Source organism: Narcine bancroftii, chromosome 2, assembly GCF_036971445.1.
Source record: "Narcine bancroftii isolate sNarBan1 chromosome 2, sNarBan1.hap1, whole genome shotgun sequence".
NCBI lineage: Eukaryota > Metazoa > Chordata > Chondrichthyes > Torpediniformes > Narcinidae > Narcine > Narcine bancroftii.
The window spans coordinates 324,498,253-324,525,154 of record NC_091470.1 but is presented as its reverse complement, the minus strand read 5'-3'; the positions used below and the strand labels follow the sequence as shown (position 1 = coordinate 324,525,154).

The following is a 26,902-nucleotide window of genomic DNA, read 5'->3' as shown; positions in this document are numbered from 1 at the left end:
AAGACCATTGTTGAACTCTACCCTTAGTTATGTGCTAATAAAAGCACTTGTTCTCCTTCCAGTTGTGAGAGCTTTTATTCATGCTACAGTTTTATTAGCTCATTCCCTAACGATGGAAGTGCTACTCAAACGCAATGTGCTACTGATAGACCCTCTGTTCCCTGACGTGGTTGAGGAGTTCACATACTGGCAAGAATGCTTCCAGGCCTACCTGAACGCGACTAGAGACATCTTCCGCTCCGATGAACTTAGCACTCGTTTCCAGGGTAGGAACGAAGGGGTATGCAGTCATCAGGATTGCTCTACGTACAACGCTGCTATTGAGGTATTGAAAGCTAGGTATCTGAATTCGCAGAATGAGGCACCAGCTCACTCTATGTCGCCAGCGGCCAGGAGAGACCATTGATGACTATCTGCTGGATCTGTTGATGCTTGCCAAAAAATGCAGACATAAAGTGGCTACGGGCCACGTCTATGAGGAAGAACACATTAGGGACATTCTAGTCACAGGGGCCCGCTCGAAGTATATGAGACAGTGACTACTTCAGTTGAGTAAGAAGGACCTGGCCAGCCACATGAAGTTGGCCAAATCGCTGGAACAGGCCAAGCTCGAGAATGATGACCTCAAAGCCAGCTCACTCACTCACCCAAGTGAGCATTGCCAAGGACCGGCTGCTCCCATTACTGCATCCCGTGCCAAAGAGTGCTATTTTTGTGGCAAGAGCCAGGATCCCCAATCTCGTTGTCCAGCAAGACTCCGTGTGTTCCAGCTGTGGCAAGCTGGAACACTGAGCAAGGGTTTGCCGTGCGAGGGGAAGCTCAAGGATCCAATTCCAGCCCCAAGCTGTCTGCCCTGAATTCACCTGAACCCGCTTGGTGCACAACACACCACCCTTGGAAATGATGCAAAAAGGCTCAGCAGCCATCTTGCCATGATCTGAATTCAAATTCAGTGTGATCATCATCAGAGGAAGGAGGAGGGCAGCCATCATACCGCATCACGAGGTTGACGCCATTTTACCCATGCAGGGCAAACCAGGTTGGTGGGGGCCACTCAAGTGAAAAGCACATAGTCTCTGGGGAGCAAGTATCGATGGTTCAAGATTAGGACAGGCCTCACCAGCTCAGCAACTCTATAGTGACTGTAAAGGTAAACGGACAATCCATTAGATGCCTAATTGACACGGGCTCTACTGAGAGTTTCATAGACTCATGGATTGTGCAAAAATACAAACTGAAGATGTATCCTTCTAATTATCGCATATTTCTCGCGTCTCAATCACATTCTGCGCGTATACAAAAGCATTGTATGGTACATATATCATTCAAAGGGAGGGAATTTTGTAAATTTCGCTTGTATATTCTGGACTTGGGTCTGGACTTCCTGTGTCACCTTCAAAGCATGACCCTGGAGTTTTATGGTCCCCTTCCCCTTGTGACAGTTCAGAATGGAGGGCCCTTAAAATCAGAGCCCACATGCATCCTCTCCTCTCTTCCCGAATCTGTCCACAGACTGTAAGCCCATTGCAATTAAGAGCTCAGCAGACCAGGAGTTCATAAAATCAGAGTCTCAGCGCCTGCTGGAGGAGTGTATCATTGAGTTAGCACCAGACGTGGAGAGTGCAAGTGGTAGCAGTTAAGGGGGAAAACAAGACCAGGCTAGTAATTGACTAGAGCCAAACCATTAATCAGTACACGCTCCTGGATGCATATCCCCTCCCTCGTATTTTGGACATGGTGAATTATATCGTGCAGAATTGGGTCTATTCGACCATCAACCTGAAAGCTGCCTATCACCAGCTGCCAATTCATTCCGAGGACCATCTGTATACAGCATTTTAGGCTACCGGTCTTCTCTATCAATTCTGGAGGATCCCTTTTGGTATTATTAATGGGGTTTATATCTTCCAAAGGTAGATGGACAGAATGGTGGATGAGTATGGGTTGAAGCCTACCTTCCCCTACCTCGATAAGGTCACCATCTGTAGCCACACTTTGAAAGACCATGCACCAACCTGCACGCAGCGAGAGCCCTGAACCTCACTTATAACTCTGACAAGTGCGTGTTCAGGACTAAATGGCTGGCTATCCTTGGGTACATGGTGGAGAATGGCATCAATGGCCCTGATCCCGATAGGATGCTCCCCCTGTTAGAGCTCCCCATCCCTGGGAACCACAAAGGCTTTGAGGAGGTGCCTTGGGGTTTTTCTTAGACTTCGCCCAGTGGATGCCTCAATACACTGATAAGGTTTACCCCCTCTTAGAAGCCACTACTTTCCCCCTCTCCACTGAAGCCCAAGCAGTTTTTAACTATCTCCAAAACCACATAGCAAAAGCTGCCATGCACGCGGTGGACGAGAATGTACCTTTCCAAGTGGAAAGTGACTCTTCAGACATAGCCCTGGCCACTACCCTCAATCAGGTGGACAGACCGGTTGCATTTTTTTCATGGATATTACAAGGCTACGAGCTCCAGAACCCATTGGTGGAAAAGGAGGCTCTGGAGACACTACACTCCTCACTAACCAGCACTCTGTCACATTCATGTTCAGCAATGTCAAGAGGGGAAAATCAAAAATGACAAATTTTAGATGGAGGATCAAACTCTCCACCAACAATTATGACATCGCCTATTGGCCAGGAGCTCTTAATAACCCTCCAGATGCCTGGCCCAGAGGAAGCTGTGCCTCTGCACACACTAACCAACTGTGGGCAACGTATAATGAGCTCTGCCATCCAGGAGTCACCCGCATGGCTCATTTTGTCAAGGCCAACAATCTGCCCTACTCAGTTTAATGCATAATGGAAATGATCAGGTCTTGCCAGGTCTGCGCAGAGCACAAGTCATACTTCTATCACCATGCAAAGTGCACCTGATCAAGTCATCCAGACTCCTCGAACGGCTCAGTGTTGATTTTAAGTGACCTCTCCCCTCCACGAACGGGAACATCTTCTTCCTCTCTGTCACTGATGAGTACTCCCGCTTCCTGTTCACCATTCTGTGCCCAGACATCTGCCTCGTCTGTTAAGAATTCCTTAGACTCCATTTTCACTATGTACCGGTATCCCATCTATATCCATAGCGACCGCGGCTCATCCATCATGAGTGAAGAACTGTGTCAGTACCTGCTGGTGAGAGGCATCGCGTCTAGCAGGACTACCAAGTATAACTCCCAGGGGATTGGACAGGTTTAAAGGAGAATGCCACAGAGTGGAAGACTGTCAAACTGGCCCTTATGTCAAAAGGCCTTCCAGACTCATGCTGGCAGGATGTCCTCCCCATCGCACTCCACTCTATCTGGTTGTTATTATGTACTGTGACCAATGCTACTCCTCATGAGCTTCTGTTCAGAAGGTCAGCATTGGGAACTACACTTCCAGTCTGGCTCACTACTCCTGGTCCAGTCCTTCTTAAGAAGCATGTGAGGAGAAGCAAGACTGACCCCCAGTGGAAAGGGTGAAACTGCTCTATACGTGGAGTACCCAGATGGCAGGGAGGACACTGTTTCTATCAGGGACCTGGCATCTGCCAGAACACAAGGTTCATTGCCTCAAGTACCTATGCGCCATGGAGCTCATTCTCACTGCCCCCAGTCAGGGCCTCAGGGGATCTGGTTTAGGAGGAAAGTGCACCCCACTCTATCATTGAGCCAGAGACCCAGTCTGCCATTTCTCCATCACAAGGGGACTAGGAGATCCAAGGAACCCAAGGCCCCCAGTGCTAAGGCGCTCCACCAGGATCTCCCGACCCGCGAACTGCTTAAAATTGTAGATTTGTAAATAAATTTTTTACCACTTGTTCTGAACCCATGTTCTCTGTCTTCATTCACAAACCCTAAATTCTACAGGAAGGAGTGAATGCAGTGAATTGGGATTTACTGGGAGGGTGTTGTGCTGATGGCTGGCCTACCTCCCAGCTCACATATAACTCTGGTTTCCCAACTAAACCCAGAACCTTTCTGAAGACTACTACTGAACCCTACCCTTAGTTATGAGCTAATAAAAGTGTTTGTTCTCCTTCTAGTCATGAGAGCTTTTATTCACACTACACCATCCCATGGGTTGTCTCCTCCTTCTCAGACAGGGGACGGTCTCTCTGTTTTCTGGTGTCCTGCTCCAGTCCCTCACTCACCTGGTGTCTGCAACCCCTTATGACTGCTGCCGGTCAAAGGTGCTGCCATCTTGGGCGCAGACTCCGCGGTTGCAGGACTTTAAGTAAAACTGCCTTCAGCTCCTTTAACAGTCTATTCAAAGCCTGTGCAGAGCTGACGGCAGTTAACTGGGCACTTGGACCCTGCAGGAGCGCTGTATCTCCACTCCTCGCTCCCCATGGGTTTGCACTAGTGGCAGCGCTGCCATTACCTTGAATGCATCGTGTATTTTTATATCACTCCCCAGTTTATAGCCTGAATTCCCTGTCTAAATCCCTCCAACTGACTTTTGAAAAACAGAATCAAATGGGTCTTGTCACACTCTCTAAAGGTATCCTGGGTGAACGTGGCAGAGCTAATCTAATTCTCCTCAACCTTTTTTCATTTATCTGCAGCCTTTAACACAGATACCATTATACCACTTTCCTCAAACATTGCTCCACCTTTGTCCAAAATGAAATCATACTCACCATGATTCCCTTCTTTCCTGTCTAATCATAGCCAAAAAATCACCTGCAATGTTTCTCTAATCATGGTTTTGACTTTCTTATCTCTAAGATGGCACTGCTACTGACTCACAAGTCAAAGGACTGTCCTCTGGTCCCATCTGAGTGAAGTTATTGTGTTGCCTTCCAGGTTTCAGGGATATCTCAAATTGTGTTCACAGCATTCTCAAGAGAGAGGGTGAGGAGCCAGATGTCATGGGTCTATGTCGGTGGGAAAGGTGATGAGATCCTGCAGAGAGTTCAGGGAGTTAGGGATGAAGTTGAAGGACGAGATAGCCATGGTTGTGATCTCAGGATTGCTACCCATGTCACGTGCTAGTACAATTAGATAGGAGGATAATGCAGTTTAAATGTGGCTAAAGAGGTGGTGGAGGAGAGAAGGCTTCAGATTTCTGGATCTCTTCGAAGGAAGGTGGGACCTGTACCAGAGAGACAGTTTGCATCTGAACTGGAGGGAAACTAATATCCTTGCAGGAAGGTTTGCTAGTGCTGCTCTGGAGGGTTTAAACTAGATTTGCAAGGGGATGGAAACCAGAGTGCCTGAGCATATAGTTAAATGAAGGAGGAAGAACATAATGTTAAGACTGCACATAAAATCAGAAATCTTGGAAAGGTGGAAATCTATTTCAATGCAAGGAGTATTGTCGGAAAAGCAGACAAGATGAGAGCATGGATTTGTACATGAAATTATTACACTGTGGCTATTAGTAAAACTTATTTTCTGGAGGGGTAAGACTGGCAGCTCAATGTTTTAGCTTTCTGTTGTTACAGACTCAATAGAGCTGGCGGAATTAAAGGGGAAGGAGTAGCATTGCTCTTCAGGGAATATAGCACCACTCAGCTCAGACAGGACAGACAAGAGGGCTTGTATACTGAGGCTACATGGGGTGGAACTGAGAAATGGGCAAACTACAGTATGATCACATTAATGGGATATATCATAGACCAACTAATATTTTAGTGAGAATTGTAGAAGAACATCTGCAGGGAGATAGCAGGCAGCTGTAGGAAATAACTTTCCACATATTAACTGAAGCTCCCACACTGTAAAAGGGATGGATAACATTTTGATAATACTGTAAAATGACAAATATGTTTTCTAAATTAATAAATATATGGAGGTACAAACTCGAGAGAGGCCAATACTGGATCTCCTATTAGCGAAAGAGACACAAGACAAGTGACAGACTTGTATGTAGGGGAACACTTAAGGTCCAGTGTTCATAATGCCCTTTGTTTCACGATAATTACAGATAAGACTGGTCCTCAGATTGAGATTCTAAATTGAAGAAAGGCCAATTTTAAGGAAATGAGAAAGAATCTAGAAAGCATGGATTGCTTGTGCTCAGGAGGTGGAAAGCCTTCAAAGGTGAAATTTTGAGAGTACAAAGTTTGTATATTTCTGTTAGGATTAAAAGGAAAGTTTACAGGCATAAGGAACTGTAGTTTCGAGGGATATTGTGGATCTAGTTCTAAAAGGTGTAAGGCAACAAAGAGCAAATAGGCTACTTGAGGAGGAGTATTTAAAATGCAGGAAAAACCTTAAGAGGGAAATGAGAAGGCCGAAAGAAGACATGTGGTTGCTTTGGCAGGCAAGGTGAATGGAAATCCTAAGAGCTTCTACAAATACATTAAGAGCAAAAGGATAGTAAGGAACAAAATTGGCCTCTTGAAGATCAGAGTAGTCAGCTATGCATGAAGCCAGAGAGATGAGGGAGATCTATGGTTTTTTTGCATTTGTATTTACTCAGGAAACTGGCACAGAGTCTAAAGAAGTGAGGCAAACAAGCAGTAAAGTCATGGATCTCATACAGATTAAAGAGGAGGGGGTGCTTGCGGTCTTAAAGTGAATAAATGTGGATAAATCCCAAAGGCCTGACAAGATATTCCCTTGGACCTTGAGGGAGGCAAGTGCAAAAATAGCAAGGGCCGTGGCAGATATATTTAAAATGTCCTTGGCCATGAATTAGGTGTCAGAGGGTTGGAGTGTAGCTCATTGTTCCGTTGTTTAACAAAGACTCCAAAAATCACCCAGTGAACCTGATAACTGTAGTAGGTAAGATTTGAAAGATGTTCTAAGAGATCAGATGAACAAGTACTGGGATAGTCAGGGATTGATTAGGGAAAGTTGACATGGCTTTGTTCTTGGTAGGTAGTGTTTAACAAATTTTAGTTTTTTCGAGGAAGTTACCAGGAAAGTTGATGTAGGAAAGGGTGTGGATATTGTCCACATAGTAAGGTCTTTGACAAGGTCCAACATGGGAGGTTAGTCAGGAAGGTTTCAGTTGATAATTATTCACGGTTGTCAGATCACTCATCTGAGTGCTACTGTACCATGTAACCCAATACTACCTTTCGCATGGTCGGGTGGTCGACAACTAAACCGGCTCCCCCATCAGGCTTGCCTGGTGTGGAGGGTGGCCAGACACCCTGCAGGATGAAAAAGACCAATCAAAGGGTGGAGGAACCCTCTTGTAGGGTCAACAGCCTGCTATAAAACTCATTCCATGAAGCACGGAAAGAGAGTCCCTTGCATTGAAGCTTGGTTTGGGCATTCACTGCACAGAACTTCCCCCAGCTGTCTTGGACCTCACCATGCCAGTGGATCTGGGAGGGGATGTCGAGAGGTCTGAGCCACCTCTACTCATCTAAATCCATTCATGCACATGCTGAGGAGTGAGGCATCCTTATATCAAAACCCATAAACTGACTGAAAGGAACCATCATCAACCTATGGGGTGAATAGGTAGTAAACTGGATTCAACATAGGCTTTGTGGTCAAAGTGAGTGGTAGTGGATAATTTCCTGTCTGACTGGAGGCCTGTGAATTGTGGTGTGCCTTAAGGATTGCTGCTGTTGCTTGTCATCTCTATCAATGATCTAGATGATATTGTGGTAAATTGGATAATCAAGTATGCAGATGATTCAAAGATTGGAGGTGTAACAGACAGTGAGAAAGGTTTTCAAAGCTTGCAGAGGGATCTGGACAAACTGGAAAAATGGGCTGAAAAATGGCAGATGAAATTTAATGCAGACAAGCGTGAAGGACAAACCAAGGTAGGACATACCCAGTAAATGGTAGGGCTCTGAGGAGTTCAGTAGAACAGAAGAACCTGGGAATACAGACATATAATTCCCTGAAAGTGGCATCACAGGTATAAGAGAGTCATAAAGAGAGCTCTTGGCACATTGGCCTTCATAAATCAAAGTACTTGTTGAATGAGATAAAATAAAACAAATAATAAATAATAATATACAAATAAATAATCTTTTATTTTATCTTGTTCACAAGACAGGGTTGTCCTCTTTCCCCTGCATTGTTTGCTTTGGTAATAGAACCTTTGGCTCAGGCTGTTCGACAGAATTTGAATATTGAAGGAATAATTGTGAAACAAAATGAATATAAAATTAGTTTGTTTGCAGACGATGTCTTGATTTATTTAACAAATCCAAATAATTCATTGAAGTTATTACAAGATTTGTTAAATCAATATGGTAAGTTATCAGGCTATAAAGTTAATTGGGAAAAAAGTGAGATTTTACCATTAACTGATGAAGATTATTCAGATTGTAAGCATATAACTAAGTTTAGATGGACTACTAAAATTAAATATTTAGAAGTAATTGTAAATACAAAATATCAAGATGTATATAATTTAAATTATATACCATTATTAAATAAGATTAACATTGATTTAAATAAGTGGAAAGATTTACCATTGACTTTAATTGGAAGGGTTAATTGTATAACGATGAATTTGTATCCTCGTGTTCAATATCTTTTTCAATCAATACTGTGTTCATTACCAAAAAAAATTTTTAAGGAAATAAATAAAGCAATTAGGTTATTTTTATGGAAAGGTAAATTGTCAAGAGTTTCTATTCATTTTATTAACAGATTATTTGATTATGGCATAACCTCCTAGATGGGCAAAGATAGAGATGGATCAGATTTCTGAATATTGCTGGGGTTTTTTTATAAATAGAATCCTGTATTATTACAAGCATTTGAGTTACCTGTTTTAAAACATATAATGAATATTTGGTATAATCAAAATTTAATTATAGGTTCTAAAGCACACGTCAAACTCAGGCCCGTGGGCCAAATTTGGCCCATGATATAATTATATTTGGCCTGCAAGATCATATCAAATATATATTAGAGCTGGCTGCCGCGCCAGTATAGCGCATGCACAGCTAATACTACAAATCCCAGAATGCTTTGCAAATGTGTTGGCGCTGGCCCGTCAGCCCGCTAATCGCCCCCACCTCCTCTCTTTACTTTCATTAGCATCTGCGACCTGTCGCCCAACTCACATGTAATAAACCCCTTACGAAAAATGGCCAAACGAAAGACAGAAAACAGGACCTTTCAAGACAGGTGGGAGGCAGACTATATGTTCATCATTTTAAAAGACAAACCTGTTTGTCATTGAAGCAAGTTGTTCTTTTTTTGACTTGTTGGCTTGTGGAAAAAAAAACATTTAAAAGGAGCTTCAAGGCTATAGAGAAATATTATTTATTGAATATTTTATTTCTCATTTGTTAATGCTTCTTCTGGAAAGAGTTTAACCAAAACTATTATTAAACATTTATTTTAATAAGAAAAAGTTTAACATATGTTGAAAGAAGAGAAAACATGCAGATGTTGTTGAAAATTTTCAATAAATATTTAGTTTGGCCCACGACTTAGTCCAAGTTTTTAATTTTGGCCCTCTGTGAATTTGAGTTTGACACCCCTGTTCTAAAGGGAAGATATCTATAAAGGCAACATTATATCAAAATAAATTAATTCCCTTCTCTTTAAATAATCCTCATCTTAAAGACTGGCAGATTAGAGGATTAATTTGTATATTAGATAGTTTTGAGGCAGGGAAGTTTTGTTCATTTGAAAGGTTACGAGAGGTATGGTATTTTGTCAAATTCTTTGTTTATTATCAACTTTGTAACTTTTTGAAGAAAAATTATGGACAGGAATTAATTTTGCCAGGTCAAATGAAATTTGAGTTATTAATTGGGGATCAAGTTGAAAAAGGTTTTATTTCTGATCCGTATAGGTTGTTACTTAGAAAAAGTTAATATTAATAAGGTTAAAGAGAAATGGGAAAATGATTTAGGTATTCTTTTGACATGGGAAGAATGGTTTAAAATATGTGTGGATAGTGTTACAAAGTTAATTAATGTTAGGTAATAATATGGTTCATTATAATTTTTTGCATCAATTATATTTGATCCCTGAAAAATTGAAGAGATATGGATTTAGTTTATCAGATTTGTGTTTTAGTTGTAGGAAACTGAAAGGTTTGGTCATGTGAGAAGGTTAAATACTTTTGGGAGGAAATTATAAAATTTTTGAGATATTTGTTCAAAATAGATTTGCAATTGGATCCGTTGATGTGTTTAATGGGTTATATTAATTTACCTTTTTTAGAATTACAAATGACTAAACCGCATTTAACTTTTTTAAGATTAGGATTAACAGTTGTAAGAAAATGTATTGCTGTAATGTGTAAAAATTACATACAATTGAGTTTGCAAAGATTGGCACAATGAAATGCAATCGTGTTTATATTTAAAAAAAATAACATATAATTTACAGAATAATTCTTCCTTTTTTACTGATATGTGGAATTTGTATTTAGAGTATATGTCATTAGAAGTTATGTGAGTGGCAATTCAAACATAAAACATTTAATATAAATTCTTTAAAGCTCCGAAGTGGGAGGGGGGAGGGTTTTTTTCTTTTTTTTGTTAGTTTAGTAGAGGGGTGGGGTTAGGGTTGTAGTTGATAGTTTATTTTATTGTAATTGTAGAGGATTTCATATGTAATTTGAAAAATTTAAAATAAAGCTTAAAAAAAACGAAGTACTGAGTATCAGAGTTGGAATATTATGGAAAAGTTGTATAAGACATTGGAGAGACCAAATTTGGAGTATATTGTGCAGTTTTTGTCACCTAACTACAGGAAAGATATCAATAAAACTGAAAAAGTGCAGAGATTTACTAGGACGTTACAGAGACTTGAAGAATTGAGTTACAGGGAAAAGTGGATCAGGCTAGGATTTTATTCCCTGGAGCATAGAAGAATGGGGGAGATTTGATAGAGGTATACAAAATTATGATGGGTATAGATAGAATAAATACAAGTAGTCTTTTACCATTGAGGTTAGCCGAGATAAGTGCCAAAGGATATGGGTTAAGGGTGAAAGCGGAAAGTTTACAGGGAACATTTGGGAGAATTTCTTCACACATTGAGTTGTAGGAGAATGGAACGAACTACTAGCTGAGGTGCTGAATGCAGGGTCAATTTTAACATTTAAGACAAATTTGAATAGGCACATGGATGGGAGGTATCTGGAGCAATATGGAATGCTTGCAGGTTAGTGAGACTAGGAAGAACCACCCTCCTCTGGCTGGTAGAATTTGTCCAATAACATCCTTTTACTCATTCCACTTTCTCCAAATCAAAGGGGTATCCATGGTTACTCACAAGGGCCCCAGCTATGCCTACTCTTTTGTTGGCCATGTGGAGCAATCCATGCTTCAAAGCCTCCATCAGCAAGTCCCCTCAACTCTCCCTCCACAACATCGACAACTATTTTGGTGCTGCTTCATGCACTCATGATGAGCTTGTTGACTTTATCCACTTTGCTGTCAACTTCCACCCTGACCTCAAATGAACCTGGTCCATCTCAAGAAACACTCTCCCTTTTCTTGATCTCTCTATTTTCATCTCAGGAGCTCTGTCCACCGCAAGAGCATAGATCTCGCAGTGGCCACCTATTTCAATTCCGTCCCATTCTTTACCTGACATGCCTGACCATGGTCTCATGCATACCAGACTGAGATCACCTGTAAATTGGAGAAACAACAATCATCTTCCGTCTGGGCACCCTCCAACTAGATGGCATTAACATGACTTCTCTAGTTTCTGTTAAAATCTCCCCTCTCCATCTTCTTCCCCCTATCTCCATCCTCTAGTTCTCTCTCTCTTCCCTTTTCCCTATGTCTCTTTTCACAGAGCAAAAATCACTTCTCACCTTTCCTCTTATTATATCCAATTAACATCTTTTGTTCATTGGTCTGAATTCCTCCTTCTCCCATTTTTCCCCCTTTCTCTCTCATTCTTTATTGAGAACCCTGACTTCTTTTTGAAGAAAGGCTCAGGCCTGAAACATTGTAATATTACTTTACCTCCTATGGACAATGCAAGACCAGCTAAGTTCCTCCAGCATTTACTGTATGTTTTTACTACAATCACAGTGTCTGCAGACTTCCATGTTTCACTTTAGGCAGAATAATTGTTTGGCACAAACTAAAAGGGCCTGTTTTCGGTGCTGCAATGTTCTATGCTTTTCTCCAGGATTGTGTGTCGGTCTGCTAGATGCTCTGGTTTATTCCCACATATTGAATATGTACTGGTAAATTAATTGGCAGCTGCAAGATATTTCATATGGAAATTAATTGCCTGAGAAACTGAAGGGAAGTTGATGGACGTGGTTGTAGGTCAGAAGTTAAATAGAACTCATTGCTGTGTGGAGCCAAAATGGAATTGATGGGCTGAATGGCTTCCTTCTGTGTCACATTAAGAAAGCATAGTTATGTTTCAGAATAGGTGACTGCTTTGCAGAATGATTCTGTTTAGTCTACAAGGGTGGCATAGAATTAAAATGTCTATCATTTTAATTCTCCATTGCACTCTCACCCCACCATCTATGCCTTGGCTGCTGGGGGGAAACAGAATTTAATTTTCTTTCTTGGCATAATACATCTCTTGAAATTCAAATATATGAGGAAAGTAAGATTAATGAATTGTATCTGTAACTTTAATCCATTTTTTTTCATTCCATGGACTCTGCCTAATCTGCCTATATCTCCATCAATGTCACTTCAGATTTCCAGCAACTGTTCTGTTCCATTCTTTAAGCACTTCTTTCCCTCCTCTTACCCAAGTTCTCATTTATTACCTTCAATTTGCAAATAAATCTTCACTGTCTTTTCTCAGTTGGCAGCAACACAATTTCTGCCATCAAGGTTCTCCTGACAGCCTTCTAAGACTTAATTGTGCATGTAATTTAACTTTCCTAATTCTGATCAAAAATCACATAAAATGTTAACTTTATTACACTTTTCACTGATGCTGTCTGACCTACTGATCATTTACAGTATTTTCTGCTTTTAACTTTAGACTTCTAGCTTCTGCAGTTTTATTCTTGTCAGACTGCTTGTCATCCCAAATCGGATGAGCAGAAATATTCATTATATTGAGAATGTAGTGACTGATGTTCCTTATAAAGGCAAGTAGAGCAATCAAAAAAACATCTTTATTGAAAGCAGTCAGCTCTCAACTTGGCAGTCTCTTGATACAATGTTGTGCCAGACATCACGTGGTACATTCACTTCTTAAATGTACTTACAATTACAGGTACATGCGCGCCACTGCTTTTCTCTCACTTAATAATCAGCCATTTCCCCTTTTAAAAGGAGCAAATTCGCACATTCAACTATTTATATAGATAAACTTGTATAATTAACTCACAATTTGTATCAATTTAAAGGTGTAAATTTAACTAACTGTAAATTCACTTGATCTTTTGGTCTCTTTGTTCACTGAATAAGTCATTGCAAACTGCGATTGATAGCTCTGAAATTTAAACTCCAGGCATTTGATAAGACTTGTGTGTAACTAGCCTCACATCTACTCTGAAATTGTAGATTCAACATAATTGTCTTCATAACTGTGAATACATTGTCTTAAATATGCTTGAACACCATCTTCTTGGTGTTACCTGCAAACACTAAAATATTCTCATAAATCTTAAAAGGCCAGTAACACTTAACTACTAATTGCTACTGTTATACAGGGTATTCAGTAATGTGCCTATATAATGCATGCAGTCACATTAAAAATGTACTTAGGTTGCTTCTTAAGGCTTTCTAACTTTGCACATCTACTTTCAAACCACCTTGCATCCTGATTTTCACATTGATTCCCCACAGACACCATCTTTCTACTGTTTCATTTAAGATTGCAATGTCATTTCCTCTGATTTTTTGACCATCTGAGTCATCTCCAAGGCTTTCAACTCTGCCATGACTGTCAATCCATTCTTCTCCAATCTGAATATTCCATACTACAATGGACTGACATTAGTTGACCCAGGGAATGACAGAGCTCTGACCTACTTTCATATTCACAGTTCTCAACTCATCCAACTCAAATTGTGCTTGATTCAAGCTAACCAACAATTCTATCTTCAAAATGTTTGTTTGCACAGTTCCTCCCCCAAACTAGTGTAGGTTAGTCTCCGCATCTGTAATATTTGTAGCAGGCTTGGTTGATATTACCTCACTATAACATTTATGTTGCACTTTTTCATTTCTTATCTTGTTTGCAGACTCTTGGAATAGTACTGTATTTATACTCTTCCGAACTGTATGTCTTCAAGATACAAGTATTCTCATTGCTGTGTGATTAAATCACTGTTCATTTTAAGCCTTTGATTTCATTAACTATTGTGAATTATAATCCATAGGCCCCAAACTCAGAGTGTTCTTCCTCTCAGCCATCTCACTGTGGTTTAATTCTTGTCAAACTTTATTTTCCAGGTCTGTGTTTTGGCCTCATGGCCACCTACATAGATATATCTGTTATTAACATCTTCTTTGTTTGTACTCCACTGCCATCATGAGGCAATACCATCTTAACCTGTGGAGAAACTCACATATGGCAGCCCAATCAGTCAGCACCAAGAATCCATGGCTCTTGTAAAATTCTCTCTGTATTTTATTTGTGCCTCTGAAGCTATATTTTTTCATGAGATTAACTGCCTTTACTAGGTCTTCTCAAATGGACATTCACAGGATAGGTGGCTCCCATTACATACTCATTTCATTATGGTTGAATGAACTTCCACCAAATTCAATTGCAGCATTTACATGACCCAACTTTGAAGAAGACCATGCCTCCACAACCATTTATATAGGATTGTTCCTTCCTTGCATCTTGGAACTATGCCTGAACATTTAAAAAAAAAACACCATCTTCAAATTAGTACCAAATCTGCATTTTCTAGGATATTAAGCCCAGTTCATCCAATAGTTTTGCTTGAATTCTTCAGATGTCAGTCCAAAGACAAAACAATTCTACAATATTTATTTAAAAAGATCTGGAAAATGTGTCTTTTTGCCAATGCCTTCAGTTGATCTCACATTTGCCAAGCATTTCTCAATAGAGCTCATCAAATATGCAGCTTTCAAAAGTCTCTGACAATGTTCCTCAGGATTTTAAATTTGTATTTGTATGAGTCCTCATTGTAATTCATAGTTTTTGTTAACTTACCAATATCTTATGTGTTGGAGGTCCAATTACTAGAAACAATATTGCCTTAATAATACCAGAGGTAAATCAGCCTATAGAGTCTGCCCCACCATTCAAATGTCATGATTATGATGTCCCCTGCACCTCTGATTTCTGAGCTTATTGGCCATTTAGAAAATGGTCTGCACCTTTATTTCTCCCAGAAAAGTGCTTAATCTTCTCTACATTGCATACCATCTGCCTTTTCCATGCCCAATCTCATAACCTGTCTGTCCTTATGCAGATTCAGTGTTTCGTCAATACTACCTATCCCTCCTCCAAGTTTTGTATTGTCCACAAACTTGGTCACAAAGCCATCAATTTTGTCATTCAAATCAAATATGAAACACTGACACCTGTGGAACATCACTGGTCACTGGCAACCACATCTATTTTATCCCCTCTCTCTATCGGTCAGCCAATCTTCATTCCATGCGATCTTTCCTGCAATACCATGGGCTCTATCTTGCTTAATAGCCTTAATAGTGGTACTGTATCAAAGGCTTTTTGAAAATCCAAGTAAACAACATCCACTGATTCTCCTTTGTCTGTCTTTCCTATTATTTCAAAGAATTCCAATAGGTTGGTCAATAAAAATTTCCCCTTTATGAAACCATGCTGACTTCTGTATATTTTTATAGAGTGCCTCCAAGAACCCAAAAATCTTATCGTTATGAATAGTCCAATAAATTAATTTTTTTTTTAGTTTTAATGTTAATAGGATAAACAGTGCAATTAAAAGGAAAAGAATATTAAGTTACATGAAAAATATGAAGATTGATATTATATTTTTACAAGAAACTCATTTGATAGAAAAAGAACATTCTAAATTAAAAAGGAATTGGGTGGGCCAAGTTATAGGTTCATCTTTTAATTCTAAGACAAGTAAAAACTTTTGAGACTATAATTAATCTTGTGGGGAGATGGGTTTTGATTAATTACCAGATTTATTCTGAAATGTTGACACATTAATATTTATGCACCAAATGTAGATGATGAAGATTTTATAAAGAATACTTTTTTACTTTTGACTGAAGCACAGGAAAAAGGTTCTAATAGGAGGTGATTTCAATTCTTGTCTTGATTGATTGTTAGATTAATCAACTAAAACAGTAATAAGAGCTAAAGTAATTATGAAGCAATTAATTTAGTTGATATTTGGTGAAAGTGGAATCCTAGAGAAAGGGATTATTTTTTTATCATAGATATGACTCTTATTTGAGAATAGATTTTTAAAAAATTATTGGCAAAATTATAATGAAGGATTAGTAAAGTTGAGTATCAAGCAAGAATACTTTCTGATCATTCGGCACTTTAATTGATATGTTCAACTTTAGAGGAAAAAATATACCTTATAGATGGAGGTTTAATACTGCATTATTAAAAAGAGTAGATTTTTGTGGTTTTATAAGAAAGCAAATTTAATTATTTTTAGAAGTCCATTTTAATTCAATAGATAATAAATGTATTATTTGGAATGCATTAAAAGCATATGAGGTCAAATAATGTTACTTAGCTAAAATTAAAAAGAAATATATAAAAGAGACAAATCAAATGGAACAGGACAAAGGTAAATTAGAAAAAAGATTTTAAAAATAATTCTTCTGAAGAAAAGAAAAAACAATTAATAAAAACTTCAATATAACACTATTCAGACATATAGTACAGAAAAGATAATCCAAAGAACTAAAGAGATATTACGAATTAGTAGAAAGTGCTCAAAGTTTTAGCGTGGCAATTGAAAGCAGAACAGACATCTAGAGTCATTAATGCAGTTAAAAAATCTTCAAGGACTATTATATATAAACCACAAGAAATAAATTATGTATTTAAATTAAATTATTTATCTTTATTAAAGAAGATTAAAGAGGATTTGTAAAAATTGAATATGTTACCTATTACTTTGATGGGTAGAATAAATAGTGTTAAGATAAATGTTTTTCCTCAAATATTTAATTCAATTGATTCCAATTTCAATTCCTCAAAAATATTTTAAGGATTTAAATGTACGTGTTAGAAAATTTTTATGGAAAGGGAAAATGGCTAGGATATCCTCGGAGAAATTGATGTGGAAATACAATTTAAGATGTTTACAGCTCCCCAATTTTATGAATCATTATAAAGCAGCACAGTTGAGATTTATTAATATAATGTATGAGTTATACAATGTTCCAGCATGGGTAAAGATATAACTTGAAATAGGAGAAACAGAGCCACAATGTTTTATATATCATTGGAATGCAAGATTGTTAAAGGCAAATAGAGATTCACTTATGCTGAAACATTTAATTGAACTTTGGAATAAAATTGATAAAGAGATTGGGGGAAGAGGTTTAATGTCTGGAAGAAGACCTTTATTTTAAAATAGACTTATTCCATTTTCTATGGAAAATAATTTTTTTTAATTTGGAAAAATTGTGGTATTAAGAAAATTAAATATTGTTTCAAACCTGGGAAATTTATTACTTTTAATAAAATGAAGGAAAAGTTTAAGATTTTGGAAAATACAAAATTTTGTTATGACCAAATAAGAGATTTTTTGGTGAAATTTTTGGTCAAGATTTAGTAGTACCAGCAGAGACAGAAGTAGAATTATTATTATTAAGTATTAGGTATGTAAACAAATTCATTTCAGAGATGTATAAATTATTACAAAAGAAGTTCATAAATCAAGACATTAATGGGAGGTAGATTTAAATAAGCAAATATATGAACATGGATTCAGATATGTAGAGTATGAAAAGTAATATAAATGTGAGATATCAGTTAGTTTAATATAATTTTATTCATCAATTATATTTAACACCACAAAGGTTACATAATATGAATTATATTTATTTAGATTTATGTTTTAGATAGTGTCAAGAAGTTGGTACCTTTTTTGCATTCGACTTGGCAGTGTTCCACAATAAAACCTTTTTGGCTTGAAATGGGTGATTTATTAGAACAAATAACTGGAGTAAGATTCCCACAGGACCCAATGTTATTTCTACTGGGAGATTTTAGAGGGATTAAACCTAAATTAAAACTGAATATGTATCAAGTAAAATTTGTTCCAATTGCCTTGGCAATAGTTAGAAAATGTATTGCTATAATTTGGAAGTTGCATTCTGATTTGGGAATGGATAGATGGCAAGCAGAAGTTTGGAGTTGTATTCCACTTGAGAAAATAACTTATAATTTATGGTAAATATTATACATTTTGTGAAATATAGAGCCCTTATTTACAAACTGTTAATATTTAAATTTAAATGAATCTCAAACATATCCTTTTTCTTGTAAATATTTATATATAAAAATTAAAATTTGCATGTTTAGAAGTATCAGAAAGTGAAGTAGTTTTCCTGTCCCTCTTTTTCTTAAGTTTGTTGGATGTTGGGGGTGGGGGGATTTATAGGAGGTTTTTCCTTCTTTTGTATTTCTTTACTTTGTTTTTTCTTCTTTATAAAATACTATATGTATTTGGATTAAGTTTGAAATATTGTGATATGTTTGTTAAGTAGTTTTATATTAATTAAAATATATTTTAAAAATGAATCTAACATCTTGCCAACCACCAATGTAGACTAACTGGACTCTAATTTCCTGGCTTTTGCCTCCCTCCCTTCTTAAAGAGAAGACTAACATTTATGTATGGTTTAGTTGCTCTATTTTGTCAGCTCCCCAGGATCTTGATGATTTTGTTCACCCTCAAGAACATTTCCACTTGTTTCATATGGCTGAATTTATTGATATGTCACATACTCATTGACATAACCAGAAAGTCAAATTATCACTGCTGTACCCTTAGAATTCAATTTTTTAAAAAAATCTTCAAAACTTCATACTTGAACAGTCCTGCTACTCTTTCAAGCAGGAACATTCTATCATCCTAATATACTATCAGTATATTCTTTAGTGAAGCTGTTTACAATTAAAGAGTTTACAGATATAGCTACTAATCAAATATTCTTTATTAAAGGCAGTAAACTCTCAACTAATGACAATGTCTTGCGCTATATCAAATGTCATACTTCTTGGATATATTGAGGATATATTTATACCTCTGATGCTTTGCCTAGCTAGTAATCTCATTGAGTTATTAAATTATACAGCACAGGCAAGTCCTTCAAGTAAGTCAGCATTCTATTGTACACCCATGTTGCTTCATTTGATCAATATCCTTCTAAGCTCTTTCTATTTAATTTTCCAAATGCCTTTTAAATGTTGTAATTTTACCCACTTCTTTATCTTCCTCTAGCAGCTTGTTGCAGATATGGACTACTCTTGGAGTGAATAATTCCCTCTCAGAGACCTCTTAAATTTTTCATCTCTTGTCTTAAACTTAATTTCTCTAGTTCTAGAATAGTCTAACCTGGGAAAAAAGACTGTGAGCATTTATTTAATCCAAGCTCCTCATAGTATTATAAACCTCAATAAGATCATCCTTCAGCTTCCTACATACCAGGGGAACAAAGTCCCAGCCTATCCAGCCTCTCCTTACAACTCAAGCCAGCCAGTCACAGCAACATCCTGGCGAGCCTCTTCTGATCCCTCCATCCTTTCCACAGTTGGGTGACCAGACTGCCTGCATACTGTACTCCAAGCACCTTGTGCAGCTGAATCATGAGTTCCAATAATTGCACTCAGTACCCTGCATAATGAAGGCAGGCATGCCAAATGACCTATTATCCTCTTCCACCATTTTTCTTGGGGGCCTGTCTACATTTTGCTCATACCTTGATGAAGGGCTCAAGCCAGAAATGTTGGTTATGTATCTTTATCTTTGCAATGTATCTTTATCTACATCGTTTGACCTGTTGAGTTTCTCCAGCATTGTTTTTTTTTCCTTCAATAATGGTGTCTGTAGACTTTCATGTTTTAATCTTTACAACATTGTGCACCTGAGTCACTATTTACATGGAACCATGCATCTGTACCCCTTGGCCTCTCTGTTCTACAATTATACCCAAGGCCCTGATATTTACTGCATAAGTCCTACCCTAGTTTGACATCATAGTGCAACACCTCGGATCCCTTGCATTGTCTACTACACTATTTTGGTATTATTAGCAAATTTCTAGCAATCCTTTACCTGGAAACATCCTCTCCAAACTAACCCCTACAAGTTCCCACCTAGTGCCTCCAAATTAAGCTTTGCATCAGTTTTGTACCTTAACATGTGGACCAGTCCCATAATTATTCATAACTATTTCTAAACTAATAGAGTTAAGTTCTGAAAGTGTTGGCCTTCAGACACTTAATCATAATCTACCAGCAGCTCTTTGGAATGTGAGAGAGAACTATATTACTTGGGGGAAACCAATGCAGTCACAGGGATGACATGCAGACTCCAGACAGGCAACACCCAAAGTCCAGATCAAACCTAGGTCACATGAACTATGGGAGTACTGCACTAGCTACCACACCACTCTCATTCCACAAACAAACATTTAAGATTCTAACTGCAAACCAATTTATTTTTTACCTCAGGTCACCTAACCAATTAGTACTCACTCAGAAGACTTAGGAGCAGAATTAGGCCATTCAGCCCATTAAGTTTGCTCCACCAAATCATTGCTGATGTATTTTTCCTTTCAACGACATTCTCCTGCCTTCTTCCAAGAACTATTGAAGCTTTTACTAATCAAGAACCTATCAACCTCTGCTTTAAAATATACCCAAATGACTTGGCCTACAGAATAATCTACGGCAATTAATTACATAGATTAACCACTATCTGGCTGAAGAAATTTCTCCTCATCCCTGTACTAAAGTGAGTCCTTTTATTCTAAGGTTGTGCCCCTGGTTCTATACTATTCCTATTCACCTCCTTTTCTTCTAATCTTTCTGGCAAAGCACTGATTATTTACCCTCCTCACGTATTTGACCCGAGGCCATAATCGTCAGCCATTTGGCCAGACCAGATCAAATGTCATGTGGATGGCTTAGAAAAAGTAATAGGTCAACAAATATTTTTGCTTTGGTTTTCCTCCTCCCAATATTTGGCAGTTTATGTTGATTTAAAATTCAGCATTCTCCATGCCCTCATTACAATAGTTATTTAATTTCTTTCCAGAAATTTATTGATTTAGTAACTGCCAAAGATTGTTCATTTATTATCCAACCTGTGAGCTGAAAGTCTAATTTTGTAATATTTCATGCTGAGAACTGTTGGTTGAAAATAGAGATAAATAAAAATGCTTTTTGATGGAAAGGCAAATAAGTATGAAATAAATCAAAAGCAGGAGCTACATGAATTATATGTTCATTTATGATTTTTCCTTTCAAAATGTGTATTGTTACTTTTGAAAAAGATTGCTGGAATTGACACACCATAAATTTACATTGAGTTCAAGTACATTTTTTAAACTTTTCTCATCTTATTATCTCAAGAACAAAAGATAAAAATTGTAAATATTGTTCCATCACTGTTACCTACAATGCAGTTGACCAATTTTTATGAAATACTGCCAAAGGGCACAACTTACTGGCCTCTCTAATACCACAGGAAGAGATGGCAAAAACTCAGGTTTCTCTTTTGAAATCGGCAGGGTGGCAATTTTCATTAGAAATTCTCTGCTGTACGTTATCCTCTCTGCATCTGGAAAATAGATTGAATTGGTAAACAAGTGATTTCTTTAAATTTTATGTTGAAAACAAGATATAAAAAGAAAACAAGAATGACAAAGAATTTTGGTGATTGAGCACAATTACATCAAATGAGGGGAAAGCTTGAAGGGTCAAATGGCCCACTCCTGCTCCTCTTTCTGTGTTTCTATCTTTCAATCAAAAAGAACATGTAAATAAGAATGGCTAGATGAGAATTCAAAACGTATTCATGGTGGCCAATTGACCTTGTTACACATCTAATTAGATGCCATAATCCAACTGGGAAAGTCATTACTAGGGTCCTCCTTAATACTATCCTCTGTTACAAGCCCAGAGTACCCCAAAACCCAGCAGCAATAGATATTCACCAAGACAAATGGTTACTTTAACAAAAATTGCTTTTAATTATCTTTAAACATGAAAACAGAATCACACTTTAACTTATCACTATTGACTTAACTCGCCTAACATAACCGCCTTCTAATTCTAAGTGCACGTGTATGTAATGTATGTATAATTTCAGAAAAGTTATTTGGTTCACAGTCCAATCTCTTTTCTCATTCCTCCAAGTTCACTGGTTGCAGGCAATTCTTATTCTGTGCACAGAATGTAAGATTTATAAAGTTCACCAGGCTTTGGTGCTTGAAAGGTAAATGGTTACTGCTCAGGAAGGTTCTCATCGGTTTTCAGAGAGAGATTTGTTGTATGCTGGACACCCACAACTGATTTCTTTGTAATCAGCCACTCCAGCGTTTTTCAGATGATAACCTCTTTCTTTCAGGTCACCACAGAGTTCTTTGGTTTCTCTTATTTCAAGTGAAACAATAGGCAGCCAGTCCTCTCCTCTTGTATAGACCACAAGGGCTTTGACCAGGGATTAGATTAACTTGGGGGGGAGGGTGGGTTACTGTGGGTATTTTTTAAGCTTGTATTTTTTTTAGTATTTATAAATAGATTTTCAACATATAATTGTTAATTTTTTTATTATGTAAATATGTTATAATGTTCCTAATTTTTGACATTATATATGCTGAATAAATAAAATATACACAAAAAGAATGCAACATTTAAGAATCTTCACCAGGCTCTGGTGCTTGAAAAGTAAATGGTTACTGCTCAGGAAGGTTCTTGTTGGTTTTCAGAGAGAGATTTGTTGCTCGTTGGCCACAAACTGATTCCTTCTCATCAGCCACTTCAGTGTCTTGCCAAAGAAACTTGCCTCATCAGGGTTTTCCAGATGATAACCTTTCTTTCAGGTCACCACAGATTTCCTTTCTGTTTCCCTAATTTCGAGGGAAACATTATACAGTCAGCCATCTCCTCTTGTATGAATCACAAGGGCTTTGAACAGGCTGAACTAAGAACTCACAACCAGTCTTCAAAATAGAGGTTTTCCACAAGCTTGCCAGCTTGTTTTGTTCCAATCCCAACTGCTGCTGCTGAACTGTTGAACTCAATTCATTTTCTCTCTCTCTCTCTGATGAAAGTCTGTTTAACCCTCTCTGCTTGAAAAACCACATGACCTTCTTAGAACAGCAAACTGCATTTAGACAGACTGTGGTACCAGACCTAACCTTCGAGTATGCTCATCTATTGCTTTCCAAATCAATAATCCATTACTCCACACTATGTTCAATTAACACCTATTTGTGAGCTTTCTGTAGGAATTCTTCCAAGTTTTTGCAAAGGCACTCAGAGTCTGGGTTGTCTGGCTTTAGCAGAGATGTGGCATTTTAAATGAGATCTGTGTGTGACCTAACTAAAAATCGCACAATTTATCTCGTTTAAAACATATCTTTCTTTTTCTTTCTTTGGCTTGGCTTCGCGGACGAAGATTTATGGAGGGGGTAAAAAGTCCACGTCAGCTGCAGGCTCGTTTGTGGCTGACCAGTCCGATGCGGGACAGGCAGACACGATTGCAGCGGTTGCAAGGGAAAATTGGTTGGTTGGGGTTGGGTGTTGGGTTTTTCCTCCTTTGCCTTTTGTCAGTGAGGTGGGCTCTGCGGTCTTCTTCAAAGGAGGCTGCTGCCCGCCAAACTGTGAGGCGCCAAGATGCACGGTTTGAGGCGTTATCAGCCCACTGGCGGTGGTCAATGTGGCAGGCACCAAGAGATTTCTTTAGGCAGTCCTTGTACCTTTTCTTTGGTGCACCTCTGTCACGGTGGCCAGTGGAGAGCTCGCCATATAATACGATCTTGGGAAGGCGATGGTCCTCCATTCTGGAGACGTGACCCATCCAGCGCAGCTGGATCTTCAGCAGCGTGGACTCGATGCTGTCGACCTCTGCCATCTCGAGTACCTCGACGTTAGGGGTGTGAGCGCTCCAATGGATGTTGAGGATGGAGCGGAGACAACGCTGGTGGAAGCGTTCTAGGATCGCTCATGGGTCCTCTACCGGCACCACCTACGGCTCCTAAAACATATCTATATACAATATAAAACATAACATAATCCATCACAGTATTATGATCATATATTTGAGCAAAATAAATCATGCCTAATTCTCTTCTCTCTTTGGCTTGGCTTCACGGACGAAGATTTATGGAGGGGTAATGTCCACGTCAGCTGCAGGACTGTTTGTGGCCGACAAGTCCGATGCGGGACAGGCAGACACGGTTGCAGCGGTTGCAAGGGAAAATTGGTTGGTTGGGGTTGGGTGTTGGGTTTTTCCTCCTTTGTCTTTTGTCAGTGAGGTGGGCTCTGCGGTCTTCTTCAAAGGAGGTTGCTGCCCGCCGAACTGTGAGGCGCCAAGATGCACGGTTTGAGGCGATATCAGCCCACTAGCGGTGGTCAATGTGGCAGGCACTAGGAGATTTCTTTAGGCAGTCCTTGTACCTCTTCTTTGGTGCACCTCTGTCTCAGTGGCCAGTGGAGAGCTCACCATATAACACGATCTTGGGAAGGCGATGGTCCTCCATTCTGGAGACGTGACCTACCCAGCGCAGTTGGATCTTCAGCATCGTGGATTCGATGCTGTCGGCCTCTGCCATCTCGAGTACTTCGATGTTGGAGATGAAGTCACTCCAATGAATGTTGAGGATGGAGCGGAGACAACGCTGGTGGAAGCGTTCTAGGAGCCGTAGGTGATGCCGGTAGAGGACCCATGATTCGGAGCCGAACAGGAGTGTGGGTATGACAACGGCTCAGTATACGCTAATCTTTGTTAGGTTTTTCAGTTGGTTGTTATTCCAGACTCTTTTGTATAGTCTTCCAAAGGCACTATTTGCCTTGGCGAGTCTGTTGTCTATCTCGTTGTCTATCCTTGCATCCGATGAAATGATGCAGCCGAGATAGGTAAACTGGTTGACCGTTTTGATTTTTGTTTGCCCGATGGAGATGTGGGGGGGCTGGTAGTCACGGTGGGGAACTGGCTGATGGAGGACCTCAGTTTTTTTCAGGCTGACTTCCAGGCCAAACATTTTGGCAGTTTCCGCAAAACAGGACGTTAAGCGCTGAAGAGCTGGCTCTGAATGGGCAACTAAAGCGGCATCGTCTGCAAAGATTTTCTGCAAAAATTGTGCCTAATTATAACATAATTAAATGTTATGTACAGCACAGTATGAGCCCTTCATCCCCTATTGTTGTTGTGCAAACTTATATAAATGTTTATAAGGGACCAGGGAAAATGTTAGCAATAATGGTCAACTTTTTTTGCAGTATGGGAAAGTTGGTAGCTTCCCCCCCCCCCACCCACCAGTCTTTATAGTGTGCAATAACACTATCAACTTTCCCACGCTATTTAAAAATTGTTTGTTATTGCTATTTATTTCTTCTTCCCCCCCCCCCCCCCCCACCCAGTCCCATGGCAAGGTTTATACCTTTTTAATCTCTTCTTTCTTCACGCTCCTGCACTCATGCAAAAACTTGGGTCATTTTAATACCACAATGTAATTACCCGTTCTATACTTGCCTGATTGGGGATTGTATTAGGGATCGAGACAGTCAATCCCCAGCATCATATGACTCCAATGAAGAGCTGATTTTAATTTCACACTAGACACTTTAAAGGCCCAATTGTCATTAATTCTTGGGATTACTTGCAAGTGTGAAAGTGGCTCACGATTCCAACTTGGTGGGATAAAACAAGTGATGGGGATGGAGTTCCTAAGTGGGATCTGGATGAGATATTAAATTGTTTTCAGATATGGTGGGATGTGGCTAAGAAGGAAAAAGAGAGGTCTTTCGTCTTGTTCCTTGATCCACCTACATCTCAGTACCTAAAATACCTTGTAAAGAATGATGGGTAGTTTGAAGAGCTAAACCAACTCCTTATAGCTATTGCTGCCACCCGCCAGAATCCCAATGTGGATGATGTTGTCGCTGTAGCTGCTCGGACTGTATCCAATACTCCTCAGCCCAGAGCTCCCCCATTAGAAGGCAGACCAAAAATATAATAACCAGGTCACACTATCTGTAAAATCTGATTCACTGGATTCTGATCAGGAACTCTATTTCTCTATCAATGGTAGGCATCACACTAGCCCTCAATCCTTGAACTCTCACAGAAATTAGGACCTTGATATCAAAGCCCCAAATCCTTTAAAAGCCCCTCTTTCCTTCCATAATTAGATGACCCAAATTTACAACATTTATAGGGATTGGCAAAATTGTGATGTATTACAGTGAAAGGGAAATAGATCTATGGTTCACTGGCTGGCAAACAGAGGATGACAGTCTATTATGCAAGCTGCACAAAGGCTGGGGACATTGGAGAAGTGACTTGAACTTTGCCCCAGCTAGGGAAACCAGTGCTAGATTTTCTGGCAAGGTATGAACAAATGGTATGACCATGCTGGTGTTCTCTTGGCAGATAATCTACCACTGGCTATTCAGACCTTGCTAAATTGCATGTTTCTAAGACATGCCCCAACTTTTAAAATGAGAAATTCTGAATTGCAAACAAAATACTGGCTGAAGTTACTACTACATTGGTTAATATGGCTAGGGATCACATTTTTCCCATTAGTGACAAAAAGGATAAGAACACGGGTCAGTTCTACAAACAGACCAACTATGGAAGCGGAGATCGAGGGAGGAAATGAGGATTGGGGAGTCTACAGTTTCAGAATAGGTGGGGACTGTCAGTCTGTGATCGGTCACAAAATGAATGCTGCCGATGTGATCAGAAAGGGCATTGGGCACGTGTTTGTTGGACAGCCACACCTCGCACCCCAACACAACCTGAGATATTGACTCCTCCTCTGCAACCTGCTTCCTTTATCTTTAACAATTGGTAGCACGGTTAGTGTAATGGTTAGCACAACACTATTACAGAATCAGTGAGCAGGACTGGG

General features: G+C 39.0%; 1 protein-coding gene across 10 annotated transcripts in view; it reads right to left on the bottom strand.

The window, feature by feature from the left end:
• gra (granulito) overlaps positions 1-26,902 on the bottom strand; it is a 97,516-nt gene that overhangs the window by 13,650 nt on the left and 56,964 nt on the right. For 9 of the 10 annotated variants that reach the window (XM_069921950.1, XM_069921951.1, XM_069921959.1 and 6 more), the window contains one exon: positions 21,488-21,600. In XM_069921950.1, coding sequence (XP_069778051.1) covers positions 21,488-21,600 — 113 coding nt within the window. Of the gene's footprint in view, positions 1-9,079; positions 9,123-21,487; positions 21,601-26,902 lie in introns of all 10 variants that reach the window. The other variant, XM_069921955.1, reaches the window with a different exon arrangement.